This window comes from Micrasema longulum, unplaced genomic scaffold (assembly GCF_059751315.1).
Source record: "Micrasema longulum isolate JH-2025_06_02 unplaced genomic scaffold, ASM5975131v1 h1tg001205l, whole genome shotgun sequence".
Lineage (NCBI taxonomy): Eukaryota > Metazoa > Arthropoda > Insecta > Trichoptera > Brachycentridae > Micrasema > Micrasema longulum.
The window spans coordinates 210,206-231,110 of NW_028278392.1; the positions used below are offsets into that span (position 1 = coordinate 210,206).

A 20,905-nucleotide genomic window follows, 5' to 3' on the forward strand; every position below is an offset into this window, starting at 1 on the left:
ATAACAAATACTAATGAAATATTTCTTACATAACTACATTATTACAATGAACATAATTTTTTTTTTTTAATTCCGTAAGTTTTCTTTCATTCTTCATACTTTCAGGCATCTCATCATACAGTTTTAACCCTTTATACATTAAGCTATTTTGTGATTTTGTTTTTTTCTTAAGTGGTAGTCTTATCCTATTTCTATTTCTTGTCCTATATTTATGTACATTTCTATTTAATATAATTTAGTGAATAAATATTTCATACCGTCGAACAAGCGGAGCGAAAATCTGTGTCTACCTCCATGACTGTTTCTAATTGGCTAATCCACCTGGACACGGGGTCGCGAGGAGTTCTGGTACCAGGGTGGACGGGTTTTTTCTTCCTCTCGTAAGTACAACTCCCGGAGCGGTCGGAGTCAGAGAACTTGCAGCCGGAGTCATCCGTCGTAAAGCTTTCGTCTAAATATAGCGAGGGTTCTTCCGAGCAAGGGGACAGCTCGCGGCTGTCGGGAAACTCGCTGACCCAGCGCTCTCGAGGCTCGGGACTGCACGTCCTGAGGAGCCACGGCTTGTCCCGAGGATAGCAGTCGCAAGAACTTCGCCAGTCGCCGGGACCCTGCGCGCTCGAAGATATGCTCGACCAACTTTGAGTGGAATACATGGTTCTCTTTGTGGCAGAAAAACACTGAATATTCGGTCACTTCCTAACTATTTTTCACATTATATCCAACTGTTTCGACTATCAACGTAACGACGATCGAGTCTCGTCAGATTGCCTTCACAATCGGGCGATGGACTTCCTTCGGGTTCGGACACAAAACTAAAATGTAGCAAACAAATTTGACAACCGCACACACCACTTTCTACCAAATCTAATTAAAATGCATAATGCGGAATGGCGATTAGGGAACTTATTGTTAGGTAATGGCAGACGAAGCGAGACTGGACGCAATCATAACGGTGCCAAACGTAAAATTGTAATAACTTGCTTTAATAAAAAAATAAACACTGACTCTTTGTCAATGTACTGAAACAAATCAAAACGAGTTTTAAAAAAAAAAATAATAACAACTTGTAAACGGATACTTTATCTTATTTAAAACTAAAACCATAGAAAGTAATGATTTTACCCGTACCCTAAATGATAAACCATGGGAGTCACAGTTCAGGAAACAAGATTTTAAGATTGTGCGATTTTTAAAACCTCATAACTGTTAAACCAAATGAGATAATTTTAACCTATCAACAACTTTCAATGTCAATTAATGATTCTTTTAAATAATAATAGCACACATTAAATAGTGTAACTGGGACTACTGATATTTTTTGCATTAAAACAAAGCGCACTTCAGATTTTTATTTTTACTTAATAAAGTATTTTTACGACGAAAGTGGACTTCGGTGTTTTATTCACGTATAAAATAGCTGATTGCGATCATTTCGGCATTTTTAACTTCAAAACGGCAAAAAATGGACTACCGTGTTTCATCGTCTAAGGTACATATATATTGTCTTAAATGCAATAAAACTCATTTACAATGGAACATTTTAGTATAGTCGCAAGTTTCTGTGTAGGTTTAGCTGATTCAGCGTAAGCCACCCGAAGCCATTTTAGGATGCAGAAAGGCACCGACTCATCGACAATCAAAACAGTTAACTTTTGTAAGAAGGATGTCGGTTTGGCAGCAAGTGTAATGAATCAGTAAGTTTTTTGTTGCAATGCTTTAGCTGCAATTAACAATAAGCATTGCCAATTGATACAGCTATTTCCACAATATTCTTATTGTATTTAAAATACATAGGTATACCACGTTTTTAGTTGGTTCTCTCTAATAAACCAGGGCAAGTTATTACGCCATGATATATACTGTGTACGCTTGTATTATACACATAAAAGCGGATTGATTCCGTTAAAATGACAATTGAAAAGCGAGCTTAAGCTCCAATTGCTGAGTAATGGATGCTGAAACATGCAGGTAGATAAAATCATTTAATACCCGACTTAGATCTGCGAAATACCAAAAATAGAAAGCAAGATGAAATTAAGCAAAAACACATAATACCCGCTATTAAAGAAGAAAATATATTATTATGTACCTAATAAAAAAACCACAACGCGGATGCACTAACCGGTAAAATTAACTGAGGCACTTAGTACCCACCCGACTTACATTACAAGTAGAGACCGACTGAAGTTTCGGTTCCGGTTTCGGCCAATAAAACGAGTTTCGGAAGCGGTTTCGGCCAAATTTGGCCGAAACTTTGGCGATACCTAAGTATTTAAAAAACACACTACTATTAATACATTAAAAAAATAGCAAAATCCAGGTAAATCCAGTGCCCCGACAGTTGGCCAGAGATTGTACTTAGCAAACCTCATACAATTTTTTGTATATTTATGCATATATCGATATTTTTAAGGTCTCCAATGTTGTGTAATGAAAAATAAAACCGACTGCGACACGGTGCAAATGTATTGATATTACCTATGCAGATTTTGTTAATAACTATTCAGTTTCTCTGCCCTGCGTTTCATTTCAATGGTCAAACCATCACCCTTTGCCCTGCTCCGCTCCGAAGATCGTTGAGCGCTCCGCCCTTCAGCCGTGGCTAACCACGTCTATATCCTGACCGAAGAATCCTCCTGCTTGCAGACCGCTGTGTAAGCCAGATCCTACGGACTAAGCAACAAGGTTCTGCGCTACAGGCCTTCGAGATGAAGCAGAAATTAGCCCCGCAAAATGTTGCGGGATCCCTGTATTTCAGTGTGTAACAATTTATATACAGTCCACAACATTCCTTCTGTTATCAGTGTACAAAGCCTGAAATGTGAAGAGCTGACCACACATTTACATTACTCGAAAATAATGGAGAAAACAAAACACACCTACGGATACATAATATGTACATATATGCGAGAAATATTATTTTACATATAAAGTATTTTATTTGGGTTTAGGAAAAGGCTTTTAAAGATAGATAAATAAATTTTGGCCATGATGTTACCCGTATTTAGGTTTCTATCGCCATCTTTATAGCACGGTTGAGTGGAATCAATATTCGAATCATAAATTAAACCACACCACGGTACCTTTAATGGCTTTACGAGGAAATAAAATAGAGATACGATACTATTTTTTATATATTTCGAAATTATTAAATTGACTTTGACACGCGTTATTTTATCTTCACAAAACGTAATTATTTTATTGGCAGTTGTGGGTGTGACCACTTCACGCACAAACACCATTTTAATAATGATCGCGTAAATAATAATAAAGCCTTCAGATCAAATCCACAGGTGGAAGAATTGAAGATATATGCATGATGAAACAAAAGAAGAATGGTGGATGCTATACAGTGTGTTAAGTGGCCACTTAAACCAGCCAATAACAGGTCGTAAGCCCTGTAATGCCTAGACTTCCATATTCCCTTCTCTAAAATGTTATCCATCTCTGGGGTAATCTGTTAATCCTAATAACTCCCTAGGGGGTAAAATCCATTTTTTTGTCTTTCGGACAAACTCAAAATATTGTAATAAAACTAACTGGTCCAAGGAGTTTCAAAATTGGAAAAATGTTTTCAGGCGTTACCTAGTATATGAAATAATTCGATCAGATGAATCTCTTCACAACAATAAAGGTTTCAGCTTTTCAACTTCACTAAAATCAACGTACGGAAGAATTGAAGAAATATGGATACTCAAACACAGGAAGAATCGCGAATGTTGCACAGTGTGTAAAGTGACCACTTACACCAGCCAATGACAGGTCATAAGCCCTGTAAATGCCTAGACTTCCATATTTCTTATAACTGTTTTCCATCCCTGTTGTAATTTAAAACCCTAATTAACATATTACAACAGAGATGAAGTAAATTTAAGAGAAGGCAATATATAAGTCCAGGCATCTACAGGGCTTATGACCTATCAATGGCTGGTTTAAGGTGGCCACTTTACACACTGTGTAACATTCACCATTCTGCCTATATTTGAACATCTATATTCCTTCAATTCTTTCATCTGTTGATGTTTGTGAAGTTAAAGAGCTGAAACCTTTATTTATGCGGGTGAGATTCATCTAATTGAATTATTTCACCTACATACGTATTCAATACAATATAAAATAAAAAAATATACAAAAATAGTAACGGTTTTTAATGTAATGTATTTATTTTTAGAGAGGTAGTTGTTTGAAGAAAATATGAGCACCTAGTTATACTTGAGTAATAAACGATATATATTCAATTATAATAAAAAATAACAAAACTTGGAGGTGATAATGCATTGTATCATGTAGTATTTTGTGTCTGTGGTATGGAGTGAGGAACGAGAAGCGAGAAGGGGTTGAAATTGGATTATTTGTGTCTCTAAAATTAGACAGGAGGCGACTTTAAATAAATTATGAGTCGTTAAATAAATGTATTTTATGTGGTTGGAATGCAAGTGTTTTTATTTTAATTATACAACGAATAACCACAAAGTTTTTTATATATATACGCCTTCACTCGTTTGCGAGTGATTTTGAACCACGAAGTTATTGCTTCAAATATAACAGTAAAAAAATTAATCGTCTCAATTTTATCTGGTTTAACATGCAATTTTGCCAGTTTGTCATTGGGTAAAAAAAAATGTTGTCGACCTTGTGATGTAATGGTCAGCGCGTTGGCCTACCATGCAAGAGGTCTCGGGTGCGATTCCGGGCATGGTAGACATGAAGTATTTTTTTAAAAGGGTGTTTTCACATTTGAATATTTCATAGTCCCCGGACTAGTACCTGAAACGTAAGACTGATCATCTCACCTTCATGTAACAAAACTGATTAAGATACGCTGCAATTGGTGTACCATTGTAGTGCCCTATGCACCATTAGGTGCGGAAAGGGAATGACAATGAAGAAAAAAAAATGTGCTTATTAATGCATTTTAAACCACGCAACTGATTTTATATTTTAAAATTATGTAATGTGTTTGGACCATCTTATTCTTATTTTTCTGGTAGTTTCGTTTTGACTGAATAATTTATTTGATTTAAATTAGGGTTTTAACAACAGTATTTTGAGTTTGTCCAATTTTTTGTAGACAAGGACTGGATTCAACTCTCTGGCGAGCTGTTTATATTAACATATTACAACAGAGATGAAGAACATTTAATTTATTGGTAGGTTTGAAGAAATTGCCATTTGGCAATAAGTCCGCCAATGTACAATTGAATTTATGTAAAAAAAACTCTGATAAATAAATAAGCCCTGTAAATGCCTAGATTTCCATGTTCCTTTCTCTAATCTCCGTTGTAATTTGTTAATCCGAATGACACCCTAAGGGTTGAAATCCAGTCTTTTGTCTACAAACATTTGGAAAAACTCAAAATATTGCAATAATTTGTGATGAAAATAGGTACATTTTTTTAGTAATATATGCGTTGTTTTCATGATTTGTTATTCGGTATTCGGCTGAACATAGAATATTTAAAAAGTAGCCGAATAGGGCGAATACCGAATAGTGGCCGAATATTCGTGGCATGAATCTCTCCACTTGTAAAGATGGAAAATTTTAGTAACACTCAGCTTTTATTTGTACAATTGAGCAGTAAAATTGTTATATTAATAACATATACCTACATATTATTATATCTCTAACCTGATAGTAACAGTAATAAAAAATAATAAAAAAATCGTGATTAAATTGATATTATCTGATTATTCAAATTTATTAAAAGTAATTAAGTCTTTCGAAATAGCCACAAATCACACAGATCGAATGTTTTAGCTTTTTCCATATAAGGTAATACGTATTTTAGCTCAAGTCGCTCAGGTGATCTGAAACTAGGACAGGGCCTGCGGATATCTTAATATTTCGTAATATATAGGCGCAAATACTCGGTTGTATCAATTTGATAAGAAAATAGCTTTAAACATAAAATGTTATTCAACCATAAATAAAATATAATCCCTAAGGATCAATTATGTAATATCGTGGTTAAGTCACTTGGTTCATAGTTGAAAGTAATCAAATAATAAATATTATTTTAATATTAATTATTTTTCGCCGTTTTCAGTAAGTCGAGTATGTTGTTTTCACTATCATAAATAAACAAATGCACATTTTATTTTATTTAGTTGTAATACATAATCCTAAACGTTTTGCCCGATAGTGCTCATAAAACATTTTAGTAAAATGCACTATGTGCTATGTAAATAAACAAAAATTGTGAAAGGAATTATGAAAACTCACTTTCATACTATAAAAAACAAAAATAAATCTTGGATATCTCTTTTAGAGACACATTTTAAAATCAAATTAAACAAATGCCGATTCAGAAACGTTTCAATGTAGAAAGCAATTCAATTAACATGAATTAAATATTATCAACAATATTTTGAGTTCATCCAAATTTTTGTAGACATGTTAATATAAACAGCTCCCCAGGGAGTTGAATCCAGTCCTTGTCTACAAAAATTTGGACAAACTCAAAATATTGTTGATAAATCCACCTGGTCCATGAAGAAGTATAGAAATTGAAAATAATAAGATTTTCAGGCGTTGCCTAGTATGTAGGTGAAATAATTTAATTAGATGAATCTCACCCGCATAAATAAAGGTTTCAGCTCTTTAACTTCACAAACATCAACAGATAAAAGAATTGAAGGAATATAGATGTTTGAATATGGGCAGAATGGTGAATGTTACACAGTGTGTAAAGTGGCCACTTAAACCAGCCATTGACAGGTCATAAGCCCTGTAGATGCTTAGACTTCTATATTATCTTCTCTTAAATTTTCTTCATCTCTGTTGTAATGTGTTAAAATAAATATTATATTGTATAGTTTTGTAAATAGCTAATAATATGTTTGCATTATTTATTTTTTCCTTTTTTGGTAGCGTTGAATTTTACTCTTTATTTGCATTACAGCATGCTTTCTCGGTTCCTACACATCCTTGTTTTTTTTTAATATTACCATCTTTCCATGTTTGTACCTATGTGATTGGGCGTATATGTGAAAGTCAATAAATAAATATTTATATATAATATATTTATGTGTATCTACATATTTATTTATTATTAAAACATAAATTGTCATACTACGCAAACCAATAAAACAATCTGGTATAGGTAAGTACGTCTTAAGTTTGTACAGAAACATATTATACGGAGTTATTATAAGTAGCTCCATTTATTGTACATAATGTATGCATATATTTAATTCGTCTTTAATACGACTTGAAACAAAAGCTTAAAAAGGAATGGCTCCTTTTAATTACATCTGCGCTCACGTCGCGTAGTTAGATGTTATCAAAACAAGATTAACATACAAATTGTCAGACACACGAAAAAAAACCAGTAGTAAAAAAATCTCAATTCAAGCGGGCTCAAATATGGATAAATAATTGGTGTAAATATTTGACATAAAACAACTATACTGCGCAACAAATTACGTGGAACCATAAAGACGGCTAAAAAATCATGTAAATCGCTGGAAACGTGGAAACGAATCAGTCCATTCGATATAGGTAGTTTTAAATGGAATCATTCGACGTTATGAATATTTTATAACGCAATGTTTTTATTTTAAATGGCAGCGTGAATAAAAGCTCGTGTAAAAACTGCATTAAAGGGTCTATCTAGTCGTTAAAAGAACGTAAACTACATACGTTTTACAGTTGTGGAAACATAATACTGAGCATACCCACAATGTATGGATTACAACACCCTTGAATCTCGTCGTCAAATTTTTCTTAAGAATAATTTTTATAAACTGATTTCTGTAAGTATATATAATCAAAGTACACTGAAAGAAATTAGTTTGTATGTTCCCAATAATTATACTAGAGCGAGATCTCATGCACTGTTCACGCACCCGGAAGCCGCACAAATGAAAGTAATAATTCACCCATTAATAGAGTAACTCGGCTTCTGCGGATAAAAGGGATCTATTTTTCTGTACATATCGGCAATTTAGCAGCCATCTGCTTACTATTCATAAACTTATAACTTATATTTACAGTCTGCATTACGTGGGTTAAACAGCCCTTAAAGTAATGTAGGCTACAATTGTCAAATAAGTAAATAATAAATAAACAAATTAAAGTATGTACTTAAATGGACTAATCATCTTGAAGTAATTGTTAATAAACTAAGATATTTAACCTATGTGTTCAAACGACTAAGTATTTACGCCAAGTTAAATACGATTAAAATGGTATATTATGCACTTGTACAGTCATCGCTTTCCTATGGAATAATTGGATGGGGGGGAACTTACAACAATCGTATTAAACCATTAGAAACTATTCAAAAATTTATATTAAAAATAATGCTTTACAAAAATCGAACTTTTCCCTCTTTACAATTGTTCCAAGAAGCTAAACTTTTAGATGTAAGACAAATATATTGTTTTCAATGTTTTAAATATATATTTAAGAACCAAAATTTATTTACAAGTAATTCAAATAGATCAAGTCAAAGAAGGAATCGTGTGTTAGAAATACCTCATTGCAAAACAAGGCTCGCACAGAGACATGCATATTTTATAGGCCCAACAATTTTTAATTCTTTTTTTACTGATAATATTTCATTGATTCCAAACTTTCAGAATTTTCCTTCTTTTAAAAAACATGCACTATCCTGGATTCAAACTAAAGATATGAACTCTTTTTTTCTATGATTTATTTTGCTGCCCTTTAACAATAAGGATTTTTTTTGTGTTTTTTAAAAATATTTTTTATTTCCTTTTTTAATTACTATAAAAAAAATACCATATTATCTTTTACAGAATACTTTATTTTTTATTTCTTATGTTATACAAAATTATTATAACTGTCCATTATTTATTTTAGGAGCAAAAATTCTTTAACATTTTCTTGTATACCCACGAACAGGCCATGCCTTTGTGGGATTTATTGTTTACTATTTTTCTATTAATATGTACTTCATTGATTTGTAATTATGCTTTATTTTTTTAATACTCTGTTTTATTATCATGTTTATTGTAAAAAAACAAAAAAAATTGAGGAAAAATATTTAAAAAATCAAAATACACATTTATGCATTTTATTATATAATGTGCAGGTATGTATATAAAATACATATTTTTGGTCGGTTTACCATTGGTCGAACTTATCATGCAGGTATCAAAACCATTTAGAAATGCAGCGACATATAAACAACTTCATAAAACATTTATTTGTCCCCGCTAAAATACTGTACTCCTAGTTGGTCACCTTACTGTATAAACGTGAGTGAGTCTTGTGAGTATTAATAGACTTGAAAGGGTCCAACAAAAAATATTTTAACAGGTCGACTACCGAATAAACCTTAACAATCTAACAATCTAACTACGCTGAAAATATGCAGTCCCTTATAATAATCTCTCTTTAAAATCGAAGAATACTGTTAGACCAGTTATCTTGGTACAAATTAATAAACACTAAAATTGATTCCCCTAATCTACGCGAAAGACTTCCGTTCCGTGTGTTATCTAGACTAGGGTTGCCATCCGTCCCGATATATCGGGACTGTCACCGTTATTGAGTCCTCTGTCCCGACGTCCCGATGAAACCTATAATGTCCCGATTTTGACTTACACAGTACAACGCTGTTAATCAACATAAATCTTTTACGGCCGTACTGACTACGAATGTATAAATATGGTTGCAAATGCTTCCAGCAATTGATGTATCTAAAGAAATTCATTGAAGCTCACCTTGCCTCGATAGAGTAGAAGTTGATGGGCTCTGTGTAAGTTTTTTTTCTTCATTTTTTTGAAATTTAGCGAGTATTGAATTTCCATTCCTATTCATAAAACCACATTGAAAAAGGTAATATAATTGATGTTTAAGAATTGGCCCAGTAAAAATGTCGTCTGCTGCCAGGGAGACGTAATGTAGAATCAATATTGCAGTATTACGTCAATATCAAGTTAGAAAAAATATGTAAATATAAATTGAAGCACCACGTAAGAAAAACATATCTATTATATTTCTGAAAAACCATTAAAAATGTCTTTTTTTGTTGCTACATATCCCCATTCCAGAACGTTCCGACGAGACCCTTGCGAAATATGGCAACCCTAATCTAGACCGACACGACTTATCTTCTGTTTTACATGGACAACGCGTCAACGAACTATTTAAAACGATCAATATAATACCTAGAATATGCGAGCAATATAGCTATAGATTTACTGAGGCTGATATTTTTCATGACAATGAATGTAAATTTAAGTCAAAAGTTATAGGAAATATTGAGATAAGAGGATATTTAATTAATGTTATTATTATGTACATCTTTTTCATTTCTTATCTATTGTTTACACTTGTTATATTTGACATAATTTGAATTATTGTCTTGCGTTTAAACAATTTTAAGTGTCATACACTAGCTAATATACAAAGAAATTGTCGACATTTTTTATACATACTGTTTGTTTACCCAATGAATTAAATAAATTTAAATATTTTTTATGAATAAATAAATAATTTATTATATAAATAAAATACGAGTGATACTTTAATCCACAAATTTGTATTTTAATAAATAAGTATTTAATATTATCCGGGCCACTGATATCACAAAGTTGTCGATGGTGTAATATAATTTTCTATCACGAAATAGGATTGTATAAACTTATGAATTGGCTGCGGGTAGTGTCACGTCTGCGTCGATAACAATCTTTAAATTTGTATCTGACATAATTTCAAAGGTAAAAAAAAAGTTATTTTATATAAGGTAATAAATAATGATCGATAGTTCTTGTAAATGTCTTATTATAATGTGACAATTTTATATTTTTAAATTTATGCCTCGTCGTTATACAAGGTGTTCTCTAAACCCTGTCACATCCGAAACCACGATGATAAGTATGGGCAAGAAGACATAATAGCATATTTAAGAAAATATTTAACACAAAAAAAATATTTTGAAATAAAATATTAAAACAAAAAAATGGTTGCTTACATCTGCAGGAGAGAAGTGAGGGGAGCGCGGCGCAGTGACTCCCCTCTTCCCCCTCCTCGTTTCTCCCCTTCAGAAGTAAGCAACCATTTGCTTTTTTTTGTTTATTTTTTAAAAAAATATTCGTTCTAAAAGAATATTTTAATGTGCCAATATGTCTTCTTGCTCATACTGATCATCGTGGTTTCGGATGTGACAAGGTTTAAAGAACATCCTGTATGTGTAGGAGTTGTAGGACCCCGAATGTAGACAACTGGAAATATTATTGGTTTATTTTATGCAAGTCTTTCGGAACAACGCCAAATTCCCTACAAGTAATACATGTGTACGATACACATATAAAACTTACGACTGCCCACACGATGTTAATTACAAAAAAAAAATAAACTAAATAGAGTCGGCGTAGCGGGTATTTCTACCCTTCCCGCCGATAAGCACCAGTCGGGCGCGCGGGTAGAACAACCTTTCTCACATAAAATGTTAATAACTCCCTAGAGAGTGAAATCCAGCCTTGCCGACAATTATTTGGAAACATTAAAAATACTGGTGATTTTTTTGTTTTGTTAGGTTAATTTGTGTACCTTGTCCTCCCATGTGTTGGAGAAGCGGCCCGGGTCCCACGAGTTGCGGCGCGCGTCCAGCGAATCCACGGACAGGCGCGCGCAGTCGCGACTCCAGTCGCGCGCGGCCGACGGCTCCCGCGGCCGGTCGCGAGGCGCAGGGGGCTCGCGCGCACGCGGCACCGCGGCCGGCGAGGGCCGGCGCAGCAGCCCGGGGAACGCGCTGGGGTGCTCGCACTCGCGCGCCGGGGCCAGGCTGGCGATGGACTCCCGACGTCTGACGTCACAACCCAGTTGTTTAACAAATCATCCATAATAACGTTCTTCCTTTGTTATCCAATCACCATGTTTTAAACAAGCCATTCCACCTTTTAGAGTATTTATTAGAGCGTTATTTTCAATCAAACCCGCACAAAATCGTATATTTTTCCGAAGAATACATTATTTTGGGATGATAGCAAGTTAAATGTCCTGAACTTTACGCCTAACATTATTTTATTATTTGTGTGTACTATATTTTATGAAACATAGAAAAAACAAACTAAAAAAAATGTGCTGAAATTTGTTTTTATGTTCAAACCATAAAAAACAAGTGTGCAAAAAAATGTTAGCAAACCATTACTATGTCACTTATATTATATAGGTCCTAACATTTCAGTGGAGTTTACAAACTTTTAAGCTATGTATTTATTGAGTTAGCGTTTATTTTGTAGAACCCGATATTAATGTTAAAATATGAAAATCAAACACTGATTTGAGTTTACTAAAGTTGGTTATTTTTTTTTTTCAAAAACAACGAATCGGTACAAACGTCTTGTCTTGTTCGATCATTTTCAAACGAATGTCGTTTTCACATTATTTTGGAAATGCCCTAACAAGGCGAAACAATTTCTGATTTTTAGTTTTAAAAAAAAAACCGTTTCAAATCGTTTTTGTTGCCATTGTAATTGACACACACGAAACAATAACACGAAACTACAAATTTACGACTCAGACGTGCAACTATAATACAAGCAAAAAATATTTAGAAAAGAATAGTCATTAAATTCTTACTCTTATCTAAATAAATTTAAACTTAAATGTGTATCAACTAGTTTCCTTAAAGAATGGCGGATTTTAAATTAATTGTGCCATGACGGAGCATATAATTTTTTTTCCAAGTCGCATCATATATATTAAATATTGCAGGGAAGAGTTAATTTTTTTATTTTTTATCGTTTTATTAATTTATATTAATATAATATATACTCGTTATCTAGCTTTAGAACAGGTATTTTTGTACCTAGCGAAACTGCTATGCATACATATTTTCTTGCAAGTTTACATGTCAAATTGTTTTTGCTAGCCACCTTCTCAATATTATAAGAATTGAGATTTTTTTGTATTGCAAGAAATTTTTTGTACCTAGATTTGCTTAAAAACGCCGTATTGCGGCACTGAAACTGATAGTTAATGTCTTAAACCGAAAACAGCATCTCATTCGCAAGAGCGCAATACGCTAACAACTACACTGTGGAGGTGGACGACTAATTGAAAAGGGGAATAGACAAGATAATAATGCGAACCTAATGAGGTATAAATGAAAGGATTAACAATCAGTGTATACAGAACAAAATAAAGCAATTAGATTTCTATTGTTCCAATGTCCAAGATTTAGCAGATTGTAAAATTTTCTTGATTCAAATTAGGGATTTGTGATTTCACATCCAAATTGGTAATTTTATTGTTCAATTCCTTTCTTGTTTTTATCAAAATTCAACTAATTTCCCGTTCCATGCTAGTCGTATTAAGGATAGTTTATAAAAGTGGATATGAAACAATCGTTTTCATTATTACACTGACGAGGAATACGTGGGTTTATGCGCACAATCAAGTTAAACGCCTTCGTCGTACTTACTCTTGTGGGTGAAGTGATACATCCAGTTTCTTTTTATGACAGAAGACTCAAAGTCAAGATCAATAACCATAATATTATTGAATTGATTTATAAACAAAACAAAAAAAGGCTAACGATTTAAACACGCTTCAAAAGCACATTTCAATAATAACAATAAGCAGCGCAATAAAAACGATATGTATTTTACAATCGTGAAAAGTTTATAGCTAACTGAGCATTTAATAGCTAAACTTTTACGAATCGAAATATTCTGTTTTAAAATAATAGCGTTATAAAGAAATAAAATAAATTGGTCAAAAATCTAGCCATCAAAGACCTATACATTAAATGAAAACGGTTAACAATAGTAACTTTAATCTCAAACTACAATAAAGTATACGATTAATAAACAAATGAGTGATTTTCTATAAAGATTATTGATGAGTAAAAGGTTTTAACTGTGCCACTGATAGATCGGTCGATAGATTTGTAATTGTTGGGCCGACTATATTCAATTAAAAAACACTCAAGATTATGTTAGCACTAGATACACGTGTAATCTAGTTTTGAAAACGCATAAAATAAAATAAAACATTTACGGGAAGATTCAATTAAAAAATAATCAATCTTTTGGTTAGTTAATACTCCATTACAGAGATTTCGAATTGCAAATAATGGAGCATTTAAAGTATAGTTATATGAATCGAACACATCCGCTAAAGTCGGATGGTCGAACTAGGTAGAGAAACAAGTTGGTGTCTAGCAACTAGTTCATAGAGTAGAGATGTTGATACCTGGAACTCGGTTGAGTCCATACCAAAAGCATAATATTAAATGGGACAACTTCACTAGTTTGGCATGAAACAGCTATTGACTTCGAATAATTAATGAACAATTCCTAGCGTAACCAAACATAAAGCGAGTCATTTAAGTGTCTATTTTATTATCTGACAGAAATAATGCTTCTTGACCAAAGAAAAATACTAACATAAATTATCTTATAATTTCAAGTGTTTTTTTTTAAAATCACATATTAAGATTTATAAAAGAGATTTATAAATACAAGTTAAGGTACATCGCTGATTAAAATTTTTATATTTTTTTTTCCCTTAAATATTTCTTTCTTGCAATATGTAAAAATATATTTTTTTTAATATTTTTTATTATGGATTGTTTAAAGGATAGCAAGCGGATATATTTGCTTGCTATCTTATTTCAGTTTTTATGTACATATTATTACTTGTTACGTTATTACTATTTGTTACTATATTATTATTGTTACCATACCTATATGTAAATATTTTTCTGTCCCAAAATGAGTTTGTTGTAACTCCTGGGAGTACAAAAAAAAATTGTATGATTTAATAAATAAAATAAAAAATTTAAAAATTAATTTCAACACGAAAAATAATAAGAAAAGCAAGAAATGAATTAATACACTTTTAGGACCAAAACCCATTAGAATAGAGAAAAATCATAATTTGATAAATATGAATCATCCATGTAAATGAATACACACATTATTGCATTTTAAGGGTAATTTAATAAGCATAACAAACTTGAAATCCGTTAAATTTGAGTCAATTTACGATTCGCTGCAACTAATTTTGTAAAATACGATTAACTTCCATAACAAACGAAATTACACCATTTTCACACTAAAATGAGTTGAAAGGGAAAACTATTGTGGCCCTAGATAAGCTCGAGCCATCCAAACACTGTGATTGTCTTTACCGGTAATTGCGATCGTAGCGTGAGAAGCTTTTCGGGCATCTTACATTTACGACTTTTTAGAAAAGGCTATAAAAACAAGAGAGAGATATTTTAGTTTCAAAGTACAAATTGATGATTCGGAATTGAAAACAATTAGAGAAACAATTAGCCAAAGAGAATTGTTACAAATAAAGATAAGACTCTTAGGTACATAAAATGGCGGGAAAGTTAAACTGAAACGATTAATATGTGATTTAAAAATGCAGCATCTGTTCTTTACTTATAATAAGTCTTAATTGTCTCATTAAAATTTTAACAACGCGGTTTGACAAAATAATACCCCGTATTCTGCTCACCGCGGAATTAAATTAATAGCCCATAAAAATGTTCTCTCTTTTGTGACGGCTGAAAAGTCGCGGTTTGATTGATCGAATTAAAAATTTCTCCTGATCTATGATCGAATTTGATCGAATTAAGAAAATTTCCCATTGCAGTTTAAGAGCCGTCCGTTAGTAAGCCAAGAAAGTGAATACAATGTATCGATCTACTTCTATGTAAGTGAAAAGCAAAAGTGTGTCGGTGTTTGACCGTCATTCCAGTACTAAACGAGATTAATTTACGCTTTATAAAAATAATGCCGGTAAAAATTTGCTTCAAGCGGGTCCGATCAATTAGTATGTTATATCAGAAAATAATAATCAAATTATACATTAAAAGTACTGTTTAACATAACGATCATACGTTTAAAAAAAATGTATAAAGAAAAAATCAGTAGCAAAGTTTAAGAGGATCGCTTGATAAATAATATAGATTGAAAATGCCAGGTGTAACATTAAAAAAAAAAACAATAAAATGATCACAGTGGCTAAAATACAAAGCACGAATCTAGTGTAATATGCATACAATGAAGTAAATCTAGATATTATATGTATTGAAATTTATTGAAATTATATGTCCATTATGTAAAAAAAAATTCAAAGATTTGACTAAAGCGAAAATGATCATGATTTCGTGAAAGCGGTCAAGGATAAGGCTTTTGGCGCCACGGGCGAAACATTTTAAAGGTCGATTTGGGACGATACAACTCATAAACCTCAAAATTAAAATGACTTTTTTTGACAAACGAAAAAACTGCATTATAAAAAAATGTTACCTCCATCAAAAAGAAAATATCATAACGTCCAAATCTATCGAAGTAATGGCGGTAGGGTGTGTCGAAAATAAACAATTTGATAAATGCAAAAATATAAATAAAATTTTGAAACATCAACACGAATATTGAAAATAAATGGAATATCAAAAAATTACAACAGGGATGGAGAACGCCTTAAATAAAAGAATATGGAAGTCTAGGCATTTACAGGGCTTATGACCTGTCATTGGCTGGTTTGAGTGGCCACTTTACACACTGTGCAACATTCACCGTTTTGCCTGTTTGTTGAACATGCATATTTCTTAAATTCTTACATTTGTTGATTTTAATGAAGTCAAAGAGCTAAAACCTTGATTGCTGTGAAGAGATTCATCCGACTGAATTATTTCACATACTAGGCAACGCCTGAAAACAATTTTCAAATTTTTAAACTTCTTCTTGGACCAGTTGGTTTTATTATAATATTTGAGTTTGTCCAAATATGTGTCCAAAAAATTGGAAAATTGTTTTCAGGCGTTGCCTAGTATATGAAATAATTCAGTCAGATGAATCTCTTCACAACAATAAAGGTTTCAGCTCTTTAACTTCACTAAGTGTGTTCTTAATCCCTATTGTAATTTGTTGATTTTAATGACTCCCAGGGGGTGGAATCCAGTCTTTGTCTACTACAAACATTTGAACAAACTAAAATATTGTAATAAATGGAATAGAGAATATTTAAAAAAAAAAAGGAATACAAACTCTGTGTAGATTTACTAGGGATACACATCAAAAGCAAAAATTACGTTTAATTAACAATATAATATACTTATACCCTTCAAATTAAACAATTAAACGGACCAATAAATACTTTTTAACAATTAACTTTCTTTAATAATAGCTTTAAATGGCGCAGATGAAATCTCCCGAAAGGAGTGCGATTTACCTCTTGACAAAAATACAAGAATAAGATTTACAGCGATGCAATTAAGGCATTAGCGATACCGGCTGTAATTACGGAAAATAATAGAACCATTACCTGAATTGGTAATCAGAGAAAGTATGCACGCTGTTATTTGCACTCTGATATGTTATATTTTAGTAACCATTTTGTGTACCGAGAACCGAGAACTTTACAACCGTGTTGAGAAAATTTAATCAAATGTAGCGCCAACTAGCGATGCTCTATTTAGATCGATTTTAAATTGCTGAATCACGTTGCTCGATCAAGTTTCCGAGATTATATTTGATTTCATCTCATCACGTTAAAACTTTAATTTTATTTTAAAAAATAGCCTGACCAAAATTATTCGTATGTGATGTCTTCATAATCTACGGAGTCAAATAATGTGGTATCCTGATAGTTTAATTTTCTATACACATATACAGGGTGTTCTTTAAACCCTGTCACATCTGAAACCACGAGCATATTTAAAAAGTATTTAGAAAAAAAAACAAATGGTTGCTTACTTCTGCAGGGGAGAAGCGAGGGGGGCGCGGCTGTGCGGTTGACAGTGTATCAGGCTCCCCCTCCCCCTCTTCGTTTCTCCCCTACAGGAGTAAGCAACCATTTGTTTTTTATTTATCTTTTATTTTTAAAGATTTTAGTCGTTCAAAAAATTTATTTAATGTGCCAATATGTCTTCTTGCTCATACTGATCATCGTGGTTTCGGATGTGACAGGGTTTAAAGAACACCCAATATATATATATATATATACATATATTTTAGTTATTTCATAGACGTTTTCTATCAAACGTTTTTACAATGTTTACGTTCAAATTATATTATCGACGTTTTGCATTTATTTAGTACAATTCATTCAGCATTGATTTAATGAAAATTAAAGCGTAAAAGTTAAGTGCATATACGAGTAGCACGAATAAAGGATTTAAAAAAAAAACAACGATTTAATGTAAGCTTTGTTAATACCAGCATTGTTTAGATTTATTTTAAGAACACGTAGTAATAGTAGTAGTAGAAACAAAAGCTGTTAATAGTTACCAAAAATAAGATTACATTTTGGGAACTGTGGTTAAAACTTAAGCGTTAAAACAGTATTTTAAGATTTAATTTTAAAAAGTTCATATTTTGTTTTTTTTTCAGTGCATGGGTGTCAACGTCTGTATCAGAATTCTTTGTGACAATGGACACAATGTTTAAGATCTTTGTTTAAATTAATGGACAATCGAAGATTTATTTGACGGATATATTTTTAAAAATAAATCATCATTTGACCAAAAATGGGATATTTAGTAAGAGAATCCAAATTTTTAAAAGTAATAACAAGTGAATTTAGTACATGGTAATTTTCTAAATATTTATTTTAAAAAAATCCAAATAAACAAAGATTAATAATAAAAATAATGCGACTTCATTGAGGTTACCCGTGCTGAGGACACTTAACAATATACTTTTAAAAAAATATTTTTACATGTGAGAATTAACAAAGAAGACTTAATATACATATATATAATTGACCATTAATATATATATATATATATATATATTTTTAAATATTAGTGTCATTTAATAGTTTTACACTTCGAAGCTTAGAGAACCGTCATCGTAAATGTATTGTTCAATATCACAAGATGCTATGTCGTTGTTAATTCACGCTATTGCATGTTAATTAGTTAATATTATAGCGTATTTCACATTACTAATTAACTCACGGAGATTGTTTAGAGCTCATAGAACGTTAATATTATATAAAACAGCAGACAATACGAAATCATTGTTAATTGTTTTAATAAAGATTAAAACGCTGCAATGAATTGGTTTTATTTATGTATTAGTATGTTAAATAAAGCAGTTAACATGTGGCAAAACATCAATATGGAAATTATGAATTTAAAAACATTTTTATAATATAAAACAATGAAGATTTTCACAATCTTTCACATGGTGTCGTCAATATAGCAAATACTCAAATGATTAAAAGACCAATATCAATTAAATAAAAATCGTTAAATCTGAGATAAAGATGTACCTTGAAAAGACAAATAATCAAAGGTAATCTTACTAGTCATAATTAGATCCTGAAAATGCGCTGGGTAATTCAACAGATTTTACGTAACTAGAAATGAATCAACAATAAAAAGAAATAGAAAAAAAAAACAAATTTAACAACAGTCGATATTGACTTTCATATGAAAGTATTATCTTTTGTGATTGGGTCACTCAATAAACTATTTTGAATGCCGTGACACACCGAAGCCTAGCCTAGAAATCATAAATATTGACGTCACGGTAGCGATTATCCAAAGTATTCGAACACATATTGTTATAAAGCTCGATTAGCATTTATTTTAAATTTCGCAAAGCTTAACTGGGTTAACGTGTCAGGCATCAAACCATTCCATCGTAACGGACTAATCACAGTTTCTTTTGATTCAGAAAAGTTGCGATTTTAATCAATTAAAAATGAGATGATTTAAATGAATTTTCTCTCTACCTGTTGGGGGGGGGTAACGAGGCGCGACGCGGTCTCGAGGCAGAAGGTACCAGCATGTTGGGCGCTAGAGAGGCCCTTCTCGCGCCGTTTATAGGGCTGCGGTTCCCGTTATGAAGAGCCTTCGCCCCGTGCACGTCACACGCTCCATCGGGGATAGTTTCAACAAACACAACGCTGGATCTCTTAAACATCTGGTCCAGTCTCTTAACGATAGGGTTGGTCGTCATATTTGAAAACGAAAAGGATGAAAATTTACACTGGGTCTATTATGACGCGTCTTCAAAATTTAAAAAAAATAAACGTGCTTCTCATTCAAACTCTTTGTAGTCACTGATGCGCGGATGCAAATCTAGGGGTAACAATCGGCAGTTTGTGATTGCAAAAGTGATGTCATGTATTATGATCGAGAGAGCGTTAATCGTCTGTCCGATTAGTCACCTGTGTAGACGTACAGAGTGGGTGGCGACACGACTACTCTGGCAGGATTCAGCGAAGGTACTGGTTCGCTCGGTGGTTGGCTCAAGGTGTTGGGTGTTTTGGAGCGCCAAGGACGAAGCGCAGATGTCGCCTCGTGCTCGGATCATCTCCTCAGCTTGTACGTATTGTTGTCACCGACAATACGGTATCAGGTTCTGAATTACTATATTATGTATGCACACATTGAAAAAATACTCGTACACTACTCAACATCCATAGAATTAAAAATAGTCCAGAAGGGGCGCACAATCATATTTGAATACATCGGTCTGTGTCCGAAAATCCTTGTAATTTGCCTTACTTTTGCCGCACGCATGCGTGAAGTCGCCGCGTAATGTTGCCAGATCGCAAAAATTATAATCATGACACAAATGTAAGATAATTATATATTTTTTTTAAAGTTCTCTAAAACAAAATAATTATTATTTATGTAAAACATCTTTTTTTTATCTCTCTTTGAATACATTTTTGTTATTTTCTTAGGTTAACATTTTCTTTTGTGTCTTTCTTATTTTATTTACATTTTTTAGATCTTAAATTTAATAGGTAAATTTTCTAATTATTTTTATTTTTTCTGTAGATATGAATTGAAATTTTCGATCTATTTTGTTTTATTATTTATCTTATATTTTGTGTTTAATTTTTTTCTTATATTTAAAATATATTCAAGTAAATTGCTATTCTTTGATTCTGATTGTATTATTTTACTCTATTTTCTTACTTTAAAAAACAAAAAAAATCTTTATT

The 20,905-nt window shown here is 32.3% G+C and overlaps 2 protein-coding genes across 2 annotated transcripts in view; both read right to left on the reverse strand.

Annotated features, from left to right (window-relative positions):
• Window positions 1-20,905, reverse strand: part of LOC148276539 (WD repeat-containing protein 47-like) — a 208,206-nt gene that overhangs the window by 65,014 nt on the left and 122,287 nt on the right. The gene's annotated exons all lie outside the window — the stretch shown is intronic.
• On the reverse strand, window positions 11,146-20,019 carry LOC148276540 (uncharacterized). The gene is made up of 3 exons (XM_088234121.1): window positions 19,682-20,019; window positions 11,525-11,780; window positions 11,146-11,196 (listed from the first exon to the last, which is right to left on the reverse strand). The coding sequence occupies exons 1-3, from the start codon at window positions 19,906-19,908 to the stop codon at window positions 11,146-11,148; spliced, it is 534 nt and encodes a 177-aa protein (XP_088090247.1). The 5' UTR covers window positions 19,909-20,019.

Coding starts and splice junctions, on each gene's coding strand:
- LOC148276540 (XM_088234121.1), bottom strand. CDS start 19,908: ATGACGACCAACCCTATCGTTAAGAGACTGGACCAGATGTTTAAGAGA. Junction 11,781..19,681: donor TCGTTACCCCCCCCCAACAG/GTAGAGAGAAAA, acceptor TTGTGACGTCAG/ACGTCGGGAGTCCATCGCCA. Junction 11,197..11,524: donor CCAACACATGGGAGGACAAG/GTACACAAATTA, acceptor TAATATTTCCAG/TTGTCTACATTCGGGGTCCT.